This window comes from Arvicanthis niloticus, chromosome 16, assembly GCF_011762505.2.
Source record: "Arvicanthis niloticus isolate mArvNil1 chromosome 16, mArvNil1.pat.X, whole genome shotgun sequence".
Lineage (NCBI taxonomy): Eukaryota > Metazoa > Chordata > Mammalia > Rodentia > Muridae > Arvicanthis > Arvicanthis niloticus.
Window position 1 is genome coordinate 71,498,653 of NC_047673.1, and position 13,531 is coordinate 71,512,183.

General features: G+C 39.6%; 1 protein-coding gene across 1 annotated transcript in view; it reads left to right on the top strand.

Annotated features, from left to right (window-relative positions):
* The window catches only part of Dnah14 (dynein axonemal heavy chain 14), a 224,119-nt gene that overhangs the window by 81,583 nt on the left and 129,005 nt on the right, over positions 1–13,531 (top strand). Inside the window, exons 29-35 of the mRNA XM_076914623.1 lie at positions 218–449; positions 1,044–1,097; positions 2,693–2,838; positions 4,553–4,621; positions 10,489–10,675; positions 11,768–11,844; positions 12,129–12,300. Of these exons, the coding sequence (XP_076770738.1) occupies positions 218–449; positions 1,044–1,097; positions 2,693–2,838; positions 4,553–4,621; positions 10,489–10,675; positions 11,768–11,844; positions 12,129–12,300 (937 nt within the window). The remainder of the gene's footprint in view (positions 1–217; positions 450–1,043; positions 1,098–2,692; positions 2,839–4,552; positions 4,622–10,488; positions 10,676–11,767; positions 11,845–12,128; positions 12,301–13,531) is intronic.

A 13,531-nucleotide genomic window follows, 5' to 3' on the forward strand; every position in this document is an offset into this window, starting at 1 on the left:
TTCCTTCAGTTTTGTCTTGTGGAGTAACTTGAGAAGTATTGGCATTCGTTCTTCTTTGAATGTCTGGTAGTATTCTGCACTGAATCTTTCTGGCCCTGGGCTCTCTGTTTGGTTGAGAGATTACTTACTGCTTCTTAATATGAGGGGGTTAAAAATGATTGTTTTTCTATGCAAAAAAAATGTTTTTACTCAAATAATGTATGAGTATTACTTTCAGACATTTGCAGTATAAGTGGAATGAGAAGCAGAAGCTGTGTTACGTACGTCAAGCAAACACCAGTTTTGTTTATGGCTATGAGTACTTGGGCTGTGCCCCAAGGTTGGTCATCACTCCCCTCACAGAAAGATGCTGGCTCTCCATCTCTGAGGCACTTTACTTTAACCTGGGAGGCTGCACTGCTGGGCCTGGAGGTACTGGAAAAACTGAGACTCTTAAGGACCTAGCGAAAGTAAGTAGCTACCATCTCCAGAATTTCTGTCATACAGACTTTCAATTGTATCTTAAGTTTACGCTATTCCTGCTGTTAAAATATTCTTTGTATTTACCAATACATTCATTAAGTGATACACCCCATCAACTAAACTTCAAATGCTAATCTGGGAAAGGACTTGGGATCTCAATTGTCTTTGAATTTACCCAGAATACTACTGGGTAGTAGTAAGCTAACTGATTCATAGTGTGGGAGGAGGGGAGAAATAGTTTCTCACACTGGTCTGTTTTCCTTTCTAGACCTGGTATATAACTTATTTTTTATACTATTTTTTTCCTCAAAAACTTTTTGTTTGTTTGTTTTTTAGTTTTTCAAGACAGGGTTTCTCTGTGTAGCCCTGGCTGTCCTGGAACTCACTCTGTAGACCAGGCTGGCCTTGAACTCAGAAATCCACCTGCCTCTGCCTCCCAAGTGCTGGGATTAAAGGTGTGCGCCACCACCGCCTGGCCCTCAAAAACTTAATAGAAATATTTTCTTACCCTGGCAGTCTGAATGTTTGTGGAGTCTTTATTTTGTGAAGAACTATATTAAAACAGTATTTTTGTTTCCTAGAGCTTTGGTAAACATTGTGTGGTCTTCAACTGCTTCGAAGATTTGGATTATAAGGTAAAGCTTAAGCATATATACTAAAAAAAAAAGTGCATTAAAATAATTCATCGAGGAATGAAAAAACTAAGAAAAATATAAAATATGCATAGATAAGACTATAAATGCTATTAGTTTCCTTAATGAGTAGAAAATAGAAGCCTAAAACCTAGCTGAAAGTTAAAACATGTTAGCTTTTTGTTAAATGGTTCAACTGAATTCTTTAAAGCAATAATTCTCAATTTTTATGACACTGGGATTTTTTAAAACAAAATTTTACATACCAAAGCATGAAAAATGTGTGTGTGTGTGTGTGTGTGTGTATAATTAAGGATATGTCTTTATTACAAATTTAAGTTCTTAGCCTGAACATTTATTTATTGAAAAGGTAATTATTAAAGTCAAAGAAGCTACAACAATTAATACCAAAAACAATTATAAAAATAATAATGATAATTATTTAAGACATGTCTAATAAAATCTTGAAATATTTTTATTGAAGCTTGATATTCCTCCATGTGTTTGTTACAAATTTAACTCAAAGTTTTCAAGCACTACAATTTAGGGGTTTTGTTTCCTGGAGCTGAACTCAGCTCCCTCGTGGTAAGCAAGTGCTGTAAAACTGAGCCACATCCCCAACTCTGTGACTTCTTTTATATGTTGATTAGAGCTCCAAGCATCCCTTGGTGAGATAAGATCTAATTTTCTCCATCTCCCTGGAAGGAGTGTGTTTCTCATGCCTTTAGCATCAGTCACAGCCACAGAGATTTCTGTTTAAACCAATCACATATTCGCCTTTTCAGTATCAGTCAAAGCAGTTCCTCTGCCAATGTATCAGGGTAAACGGTCCCCTCTGGCCTCAGTGGGAATTGTTACAAAGTTAGGGTGCAATCAGTAGCTGCGGCAATCAGCTGCATCTGTGCTGTAGTTTTTATCAAAGTATCCATGCGGTCCTCAAGACATCTGGGTGGGGTTAACTGCAGAGTCTTTTTCCTGAAGGCACAGTTGGAATAGCAAGGAAGAGTCCAACAGGTACCAACAGAGGGTCAAAGTGTCCCAACTCCCGTCACCTTAGCTACAGGAAAATGAACATCAGAAGGAGTACTTACAGTAAGGTCTTGAAAATGTTGCCATTGACACTAATAGGGCTTTTAACTGTCTGCAACTGTGTTTTAATAACACCCGCTAAACAGCTCCTGGGAACCATGGGTTACCCCCACCTCCCCATCCCTTCAACCCCTACCATTTGCCTCACCTGTAGCCCAAGGTAAACCACAAAAGGCCTATCTGCTCCAGAAAAGGGCGTCTGCCTTCTGACACTGGCCATGTGCTGCAGAAATGGCCATAAAGACCTCAGCTGGGATGCAGCTCTGAGCCCTAACCGGCTTTGTGCAGTTAGTTGTCAGCCGCACAGACAATGGTCCTGGAGCCCAGGAGTTTGCTATTTGTGTTTAAGCTTTCAAAAGGAACAGCAGTGATCTCATCCAGAGCCTGGGCAACTACTAAACTTTCTTTGGAGCATCAAAAGATGAGATGAACGCCTTCAATTTAGTACACAGGTAGAAATGTTCCCCTGTATGGCTTCTGTAATCAAACCTTTTCTTCTTCTTTTTAAGATAATTGGAAAGTTATTCTTCGGGTTGGTACAGTCGGGAGCTTGGTGCTGTTTTGATGAATTCAATCGAATCGATATAGAAGTTCTGTCGGTCATTGCCTCGCAGATCCTGACAATCAAGACTGCCAAAAACAGCTATTCTGTCAGGTATTTGGTCAAGGTTTCCACCTCTGACATGGAAATCCGATACACATTTACCGTTTAATTAGTGTTAAGTGCTTTTCTTAAGTAAGTGCTGGGGTCTGGTTGCTATTCTGGTTTTTGTTTGTTTTTTTGTTTAGCACATAGCAAAATGAATGACACTTTGCCTTCTCTGTATATTCTCCCTAGAAGGGGAAATATATGTTTCCAGGATGAAAAAGATGTTTCCTCTGGCAAACTGTACATGTGTGTGTGTGATCTTAATGCCAATTTAAAAGTATCCACCCTACTTTCACACTGTGGAGCTGCCAGGAGCCACCAGAAGTGGACACAGATATATTCTAGTTACCATTTTTTTCTGTCTTAGAATTTCTCTTGTCATAGGATGTTACACTTAAAGAAATAGAATAATAGTTAATAATATTTTCTTTAATCCTTCATGATTTTTTTTCTTTAATTCTAAACTCATTTATAAACAAGAATACCGGCTACATTCCTGGAGCCTCCCGTCTCACCATTCTAGATTGAGATGCTTTCTGAAAAACCACAATAAATTGTGTATGTTATGGTTACTGGTGTTTATTAATAACAATAATCAAGTTTTCTCTTCAGATGCAGTCAGGAGCTTACATTCCTTGATTTAGGAATACAAATGGGTCTTTAGTAATGTGATATGTCTAACTCATGCCAACAGGTGCTAACTTGTGTTTTTACCCTGATGGATTTCATTGTTAGGTTCCAGGGCTTACAGATCTGCAAATAGAGATGATGGCACAGTAAGGCACATTTTACCACCCTTCTCTGTGTCTTAACTTCTGCAAAGTGTTTCTCCCAGGGACTGTCCTGGTTTTATCCTGGTTTTTCTACCTCTCAAGCTTTAAATACCCTCCTCTTCAGTAAGAAATGGCTCCAGAAAGTCTTTGTGACTATTGCCAATGATGGGAGACTGGTGTCCTTGGCAAAGCATCTGCCTCACAGTTGCTCAAATTTTTTTTTTAATGTTTGAGGTTTTGTCCATTATTGTTTTATGGCTGTTTTGCCTACATTTGTGTCTGTGCACCACAGCCATTGAATATCCTCAAACTGAAGTTAACAGACCATTATGAGCCACCATGTGGGGCCTGGGAACCAAAACTGGGTCTGCAGGAAGCAGCCTGTGCTGAGCCATGTTTCCCAGTATGTTTTAACTGGAGAAAGGAGGCTGAAAGTGGGTCATGTTCCCAGCAGGAACTCTGTGCTATGCCCGCTGCTCTGGTGAGTCTTCCAGGCCCAGCTCAGTGAGTGGGGGCTTCCCAGGGTGTCTTCCCTGTGTGAATGAATTCATCTGTGAGTGCCCTCCAGCATCCACTTCCAAAATCTTGTCAGCCATCCTTAGACACAATAAACTATACCTGAATCCTGGCAGAACTCAACTTTGGCTCCAAATAAGCCTCCTCCTCCGCCTCCTCCTCCTCCTCTTCTTCCTCCTCCTCCTCCTCCTCTTTCTCCTTCTCTTCCTCCTCTCCCACCTCCTCCTCCTCCTCCTCCTCCTCCTCCTCCTCCTCCTCCTCCTCCTCCTCCTCCTCCTCCTCCCCTTCCCTCAGTGTTGTTATTTAAAGTATGTTTTGTTTGGATTTAAATGCAATACAGCCTTAAGAAAACCCCCTGATCATTAGAGTTGTAATAATACCCTTGGGCCTAGAGGAGTGACTTTAGTCATGGATGCTTTACCACCTTTTAGGTTCGTAATGGATGGTAGAGAAATACGGATCAATATGTCCTGTGCGGTGCTTATCACCATAAATCCTGGGTAAGTATTAGAGTCTCATGGGAGGAGACACAGACTAAAATCCCTTCTCTAGTCTTACCTGTGGGTGTGGTTGTCATACATCCTTCAATCTCCAGAATCTTTTTTTTTTAATGTGGGTATAGAATGAGAAGAGTAGATCTGGGAGGGATTGGGGTGAAGAGAGAGAATGGGATCAGAATACAATGTCTCGAAGAATTGAATTTTTAAAACTTCAGTTGCAGATTGCCATTCATTCATAAGGGCACCTGGCCATCTCTCCTGTCCCTCCCCAAACCCGATCTTGAACACGACCCCCTTTCCCTCTCCATGCCCTCCCCATCCAGCTCCCTCCCTCTGTCTGCCTCCTATGACTATTTTATTCCTCCTTCTAAATGAGATTCAAGCTTTCTTGCTTGGGCCTTCCTTCTTGTTTAGCTTCTTTGGGTCTGTGGAGTGTAGCATGAGTATCCTGTACTTTATGGCCAATGTTCACTTATAAGTGAGAACATACCATGAGTGTCCTTTTAGATGACCCCATTCATTTGGGTTACTTCACTCAGGATGATATTCTCAAGTTCTATCCAGTTGCCTACAAAATTGATGATGTCTTTGTTTTTAATAGCTGAATAGTAAGTACTTCATTGTGTAGATGTACCACATTTTCTCTATCCATTCTTCAGTTGAGGAACATCTAGGTTGTTTCCAGTTTCTGGCTATTAAGAATAAAGCATCTATGAACATAGTTGAGCAACTGTCCCTGTGGTATGATGAAGCATCTTTTGTGTATTTGCCCAGCAGTGATATAGCTGGATCTTGAGATAGAACTATTTCTAGTTTTCTGAGAAACCACCAAATTAATTTCCAAAGTGGTTGTACAAGTTTGCACTCCCACTAGCAATGGAGGAGTGTTCCCCTTGCTCCACATCCTCGCCAGCATGTGCTGTCACTTGAGTTTTTGTTCTTAGCCATTCTGATGGGAGTAAGTTGGAATCTCATTTTGATTTGCATTTACCTGATGACTAAAGACTTTGAACATTCTTTAAGTGCTTCTTGGCCATTCAAGATTCCTCTGTTGAGAATTCTCTCTTTGGCTATGTACCACATTTTTAATTGGGTTATGTGATTTCTAATTTCTTGAGTTCTTTATAAATTTTGTATATTAGCCCTCTCTTGGCTGTAAGGTTGGAGAAGATCTGTAGGCTGCCGTTTTGTCCTATTGACAGTCTCCTTTACCTTATAGAAGCTTTTCAGTTTCATGAGGCCCCATTTATTAATTGTTGATCTTAGAGCCTGAGCTATTGGTGCTCTGTTCAGGAAGTTGTCTCCTGTACCGATGAGTTCAAGGCCATTCCCCAATTCTGTTATATTAGATTTAGTGTGTCTGGTTTTATGCTGAGGTCTTTGATCCACTTGGACTTTTGTGCAGGTGAGAGATATGGATCTATTTGCATTCTTCTACATGTGGACATCCAGTTAGACCAGCACCATTTGTTAAAGATGCTTTCTTTTTTCCACTGTATATTTTTGCCTTCTTTGTCAAAAATCAAGTGTCCATGGCTGTGTGGACACTTATTTATTTAAGGGTCTTCAATTTGATTCCATTGATCAACATGTCTGTTTTAGTACCAATACCATGCAGTTTTTGTCACTATTGCTCTGTAGTATATAGCTTGAGGTCAGAGATGGTGATACCTCCAAAAGTTCTTTTATTGTTCCTGGAGTGTTTTGTTTTGTTTGTTTTGTTTTGTTTTGTTTTTCCATGGGAAGTTGAGAATTGTTCTTTCAAGGTCATTAAAAAATTGTGTTAGAATATTGATGGGAATTGCACTGAATCTGCAAATTGTTTTTTTTGGTAAGATGGCCATTTTCACTATGTTAATCCTACTGATCCATGAGGGAGATCTTTCCATCTTCTGATACTTTCCCCCAGTTTCTTTCTTCAGAGACTTGAAGTTCTTGTCATATAGGTCTTTCACTTGCTTGGTTGGAGTCACACCAAGATATTTTATACTGTTCATGGCTATTGTAGAGCGTGTTTCCCCCTAATTTCTTTCTCAGCCCAGTTTTCATTTGTATAAATGAGTGTTGCTGATTTCTTTGAGTTAATTTTGTATCCAGCTGCTCTGCTGAAGGTGTTTATCAGCTGTAGGAGTTCTCTGGTCAGATTTTTGGGGTTCCTTATGTTTACCATCATATCACCCACAAATGGTCGTATGTTGACTTCTTCCTTCCAATTTGTATCCCCTTGAACTCCTTTAGTTGTCTTATTGCTCTGGCTAGAATTTCAGGTGCTATATTGAATAGATATGGAGAAAGTAGGCATCTTTGTCTTGTCCCTGATTTTAGTGGAATTTGTTTAAGTTTCTCTCCATTTAGTTTGATGTTGGCTATTGGCTTGCTGTATATTGCTTTTATTATGTTTAGGCATATACCTTGTATCCCTGATCTCTCAAATACATTTAACATGAAGGGATGTTGAATTTTGTCAAAGGCTTTTTCAGCATCTAATGAGATCATCATGTGATTTTTTTTTATTCAGTTTGTTTATATAGTGGATTATGTTGATGGATTTTTGTATATTGAACCATCCCTTCATCCCTGGGATGAAGCCTACTTGATCATGGTAGATGATGTTTTCGATGTGTTCCTGGATTTGATTTATGAGCATTTTATTGAATATTTTGGCATCAGTATTTATAAGAGAAATTTGTCTGAAATTTTCTTTCTTTGTTGAGTTCTTATGTGGTTTACATATCAGGGTGACTGTGGCTTCATAGAATGAGTTTAGCGGTGTTCCTTCTATTTCTATTTTTGTGGAATAGTATTGTCTTTTTGTTAGTTTGACTAAAAGTTTGTCTCTTGTTGGTTTCCTCAAAGAACCAGCTCTTGGTTTCATTGATTCTTTGTATTGTTATCTTTGTCTCTAACTGATAGATTTCAGTCCTGATTTTGATTATTTCCTGCCTTCTACTCCTCTTCAGTGTGCTTGCTTCTTTTTTCTAGAGCCTCCAGGTGTACTTTTAAATTGCTGGTATGAGAATTTTCTAATTTCTTTATGGAGGCACTTAGTGCTGTGTACTTTCCTCTTAGCACTGCTTTCATTGTATCTCATAAATTTGGGTATGTTGTGCCTTCATTTTCATTAAATTCTAGAAAGTCTTAATTTCTTTATTTCTTCTCTGACCAGAAATCATTGAGTAGAGAGTTGTTCAATTTCCATGAGTGTGTAGGCTTTCTGGTATTTCTGTTGTTGTTGAAGTTAGTCTTTTTTTAAAATCCATTAGTGGTCTGATAAGATACAAGGCATTATCTCAATTTTCTTGAATCTGTTGAGGCTTGCTTTGTGACCGACTATATCATCAATTTTGGAGAAGAATCCATGAGGTGCTGAGAAGAAAATATATTCTTTTGTGTTTGGGTGAAAAATTCTATAGATGTCTGCTAGGTCCATTTGATTCATAATGTCTGTTAGTTTTATTATTTCTCTGTTCAGTTTTTGTCTGGATGACCTGTCAACTGGTGAGAGTGGAGTGCTAAAGTCTCCCATTATTAATTAATGTTTAGGGTTTGATATGCAACTTAAGCGTTAGCAATGACTGTTTTACAAGTGTGTACTCTGGTGTTTGAGGCATAGATGTTCAGAATTAAGATATCATCTTGATAGATTTTTCCTTTGATGAGTATCAAATGTCCCTCCCTGTCTTTTTTGATTGATTTTGGCTGAAAGTCAATTTTACTGGATATTGAAATGGCTACTCCAGCTTGCTTCTTGGGTCTGTTGCTTGGAAAGCTTTTTTCCAGACCTTTACTCTGAGGCACCTATCTTTATTGCTGAGATGGGTTTCTTGTATGTAGCAGAATGATGGATTCTGCTTTCACATCCATTCTGTTAGCCTGTGTCTTTTTAATGTGGAATTGGGTTCATTGATGTTGAGAAATATTGATGACCTGTGATTGTTAATTTCTGTTATTTAGATGTTGGTGGTGTTAATTTGTGTGTGTTTGCATGTGCTTCCCTTGTTTTTGCTAGTATGGAGTTATTTATTGTGTTTTCTAAGACATACTTGTCTTCCTTGGGTTGGAGTTTTCCTTCTAGTGTTTTTTGTAGGGCTGGATTTGTGGATAGATATTGTTTAAATTTGGATTTGTCTTGAAATATCTTGTTTTCTTCATCTATTGTGATTGAGAGTATTGCTGGATATAGTAGTCTAGGTTGACATCTGTGTTTTTTAGAGGTTGCAAGATATCTGTTCAGGCCCTTCTAGCTTTTAGAGTCTCTGTTGAGAAATTGGGTGTAATCCAACTTCTTTAGGAAAGTTTTCTATGATTTTCTTGAAGATATTTTCCGGGCCTTGGAGCTGGGAGTCTTACCTTCTTCTATTCCTATTATTCTTGGGTTAGGTTTTATCATGGTATACCAGATTTCCTGGATGATTTGTGTCAGGAATTTTTTAGATTTAACATTTCCTTTGATGTATCAATTTCTTCTGCTGTATCTTTTTTGCCTGGGATTCTCTCTTCCATCTTCTGAATTCTGTTGGTGATGCTTGAATCTGTTGTTCCTGTTCTCTTCCCATCTCCAGGATTCCCTCAGTTTGTGTTTTCATGTGAATAGTTTTATTAATTTATTTCATCTGTTTAATTATATTTTCCTGTATTTCTTTAGGGGATTTTAAGGCCTCTATCATCTTTATAAGATTAGGTTTAAGGTCATTTTTTTGTAACACACTTTAATTGTGTTAGCATCATCAGAGCTGGCTGTAGTAGAGTAGCTGTGCTCTGAAGGTGTTTTATTGCCCTGGCTTTTGTTGATTGTATTCTTAAGCCATCTGGATGTTTTGGTGATGTTCCTGGATGTTCCTGTTGTAGTAGGTATTGGGAGGAGAGTTAACCTTGATGGTCCTGGTGTGGCAGGCCTTTGATGGGTTTTCTTTAGCTATATGGTTTCAGATTAGCAGGTCTGAGGTGGGCAGAGAGGTGGCAGGGAAATGGAAGTTCAGTGGGGATAGCAGACTTCTCAGGACAGCTCAGGTGCCCAGAAGACTCAACAAGCAGGGAAGAGAGATGGGGGAAGAGAAACTAACCTGTATAGTTCAGGATCTACAGGCTTCATGAAGGTGGGCAGAGAGGTGGTGGGAGAATGAAGGTCCCCAGGGTTATCAGACTGTTCAGGGTACCTGGGGGTGCCCCAGAGTGCTTCTAGCAATCTTGCCACCTTCTCTTCCATTATAATCCCCAAGCCTCTGGGTATGGGGTGTGGTACTGATATCTTTTTATGGCTCTTCAGTCTCTCACTCTCTGCAGCTAGACCAGTTGTGAGTATCTGTATCCGTCACCATGTACTCTTAAGACATTTCTCTGATGAGGGTCAAAGTACACTAATCTATAAGGATAAGTCATGAGGAGTCAGTTTAATAGTGTTCAGAGTAATTTCAAAAGGCTTTCCCGTGTCTTGTCATCTGTCCAGCCACAGGTTCTTGGCTCTCATAGTGGTGCCAAGTATGAGTTCCATCTCATGGAGCTGGTACAGACTTTTCGTTTTGTCAATAAATACAACATCTCTGGCCTATACACATGGGTAATGTTAAATTAAGTCTCTGACTTAAGTCTAGGTTCATCAGACATACAAATAAGTGCCACAGTAGCCCAAGAAATTAGAAAGAACTGGGATGAGACGAGCCATACAATAAGATACAGAAAGTATTTTAGACCAGCATGCTCATGGGATGAAAGGTAAAAATGTAGCTATTAACTAATTTTTATGTAAGGGTCACACAAAAAGCCAATAGAATTGTTTGGGGGAAAAGCAATATAGTTTCAAATTTGAAACACTGCAAACATGGGAGGATTTTTATTATTGTCGTTGCTGTTTTCCTCTTCCTCTTTAGATATAGAGGTCGGGTTGAGCTCCCAGGTAACTTAAAATCTCTGTTCCGCTCAGTGGCGATGATGGTGCCCCACTATAAAATGATCACTGAAGTAACTCTGTTTTCATTTGGCTTCAAATCTTCAAGATCACTGTCTGGAAAGATAGTTAACCTTTATGATTTAGCTGACAAGCAGCTCTCAAAACAGGTGAGGAACTGCTTCTCTCCAAAGACTTAAAGCTGGTTATATGAATGAGACCCAAAGACATTTCTGCTATTGGCCAGGAATCAGCAAGACCAGGCCCACTGTGAAATGGGAACTACTGTGTTCTAAGTAGGTAGGCATCCATGGTCCCAGGCCTCTCCTTCAAAGTCTAGGGAACGTGATGACATTCCTGTGATTTGGAACCACATGTGCTCCCTCTGCTCGTGGATGTCAGCCTCTACGCCAGTTTTCTCCAGCTCTTCCATTTCAGGGATCTGTAGGACGTAGGAAAAGCCGGTACCAGGCCTTATCCTCGATGATCCTGTGCGTCAGTGCACCACTGAGCACCGCGTTAGTTCACTCTGTTTCTGGTACTGCTGACTTGAGTCCCACACTTTTTTGAGAATGGTTCTGGGATTTGAGTGTTTGTTTCTGACCCAAAATGGTTTGCACAGCTAACCGTATTCTCTCCAAAGTCATCCTTTCCCTGATATTATTCTCACAGTTCCTCTTCCCAGTTCTCAGTTTAACACAGATGCTGTAACTTTAACACTTGATACCCTTACTCTCAAAAGGAGACTTCTCCTGAGGGCAGTGATGCAGCCTGTAGTCCTCAGAACTGGAGAGACAGGCTGAGACAATGGGAAGCTCTGAGCCCAAGAGTTCAAGGCCAGGCTGGATAACATAGTAAAACACTGGGGAAAGGGAGGGATGGGAGGAGGACAAGAACACAGGGAAAAGGGACTTTCTTGGCACCACTTTGGAAGAGAAATAAGAGCAGAAGAGGCAGAATTAAGGTTTTGGACTTGTGCAGATAACTCCTTTTCTAGAATAGATGGCTGTAAGCCTAGCAATGGTGGTGAACATCTTTAATCCCAGGACTCAGGAGGCAGAAACAAGTGGATTTCTGTAAGTTTGAGGCTACAGAGTGAGTACGAGGACATGCAGGGCTACAGGAAGAGACCCTGTCTCAAAAAAAAAAAAAAAAAAAAACAGGGAAAAATATTATTATTAATTATGCATATAATTGTTGTAAATAATTTTATTTTTCCTTGAAAATGGTTAATAACTCAAATATTGAATGCTGCATTTTAGGACCATTATGATTTTGGCATGAGGACCTTGAAGACAGTTTTAATAATGACAGAAAAGAAGAAACAGGAGCATAAATGGTTAGTTGACATTTGAATTTAGTGTTAGGTTTGGAAAGTTACATACCACTGGATTGGTAATTTGTAGAATTTTAATTAAGGATGACAAGCTAAACTGAGAAGCTGCCAGAGCATCCCAGTAAGATGGACTGACAGGTTCTTGTGGTTTCAAAAAGACAAAATGGAACCAGATCAACATTTTAGAAAGTATAAATCAAGGGGAAAATGCTTAAGAGGTGGATATTTATAGCACCTGAAGAACAGTCTTCTAACCGGTTCCTGCTTGCTCTCTCCAACTGCTACAGTGATAGCGGTGAGCATCTTTCTGAGTTAGAGGAGTCCTTGATCATCATTGAGGCCATCCGAGAAGCCAGTTTGTCAAAGTTCCTTCCTGAAGATGTCCTACCTTTTGAAAAGATCATAGAAGATGTTTTTCCTGGAGTAACTGTTTCAAAAATGCATCACCCTAACTTGGAGGTAATGAGACCCTGGGAAACAATACCAGGTCACTTGGAAGTGGAATCTGTGTGGGTTTAAATACAGTGGTTCTTTTTGAAATACTCTACTCATGGGAAACAGATCACAGGATTTGAGGATGAAAGCACTTTGCAGGCCTGTTTCCGCCTCCAGGTGGGTGGAAGGAGCTTTAAGCACACTGTAAATGACGGAAAGAACAAATAGAGGGGTGCTGTGTGCTTAGTTCTCCTTCTTAAGTCATGATGCTGAGTTTCCCTGCAATAGCACAGAGATGACTCCCTACTCTTAGGAGAATTTAGCTGTTTTGCCCATGTGTATTTACTGCATTCTGGGTGTTTTTCCATGAGGCTTCCCAAGTTGCTCCCCTAAGATGTCTGTGATTGCACAAGCAAAGCCAGTGTTCAACTGGCATTGCCTTAAGTAGGAAAGCAAAATTATTTTGACAAAAAACTTGGCTCCCTCCATCTGGCAGCTGGGTCACCCTTCCACCATAACCTGCCCTTCCTGCTTCCACCTGATCCTGTTGTTCCCGCAGCCTCTTTCTGTCGCTGCTGCTTCCTATCTCCCGGCTTTATAATAGCTGCTTTAAATAACAGTAGGATATGTAATCAACTTGACAAAATAGACACAGGTTACATACTATGTTCTAGCACATATGAAGCATGTGGCAAACTTGACCATAGATAATGCAGGAAGAAACACAAGAATTTCTCTTGAAAACCATTCAAATGATTGTAATTGTTCTGTTATGGCCTGAAAATAAGTTTGTCTTAATCACTGTGGGCCTCCTTGAAACAGCCTTATTCAAATCGACAAACACTTACATTTCATTCTTGTTTTAGAATGGATTAGTATGGAGTTGAACAAGGCACTATTTTTTTAACTTCTTTTAGAGTTAATATTTTTATTGGATATTTTACTTATTTACAATACAGATGTCATCCCCTTTCCCCATTTTCCCTCCCTAGAACCCCCATCCTATACCCCCTCTTCCTTTATGCTTTTATACCATTTTTATTACATGCATGTATTAAGGTCAGTTCTAGGTTGAGGGTCTAGCAATACAATAGATGCAAATAATCAAGGAACAAGCAAGGCATTAAATCCAGTTACGTGAACACTCCTGTAATCGCTGTTTCTAAAGGCTTATCAGGATGACCAAAGTATCTGAGCCTACTTCCTTGTCTTAGAACAAGTTTTTTTTTTTCATGTCTGAAGCCTATTTCCTTGT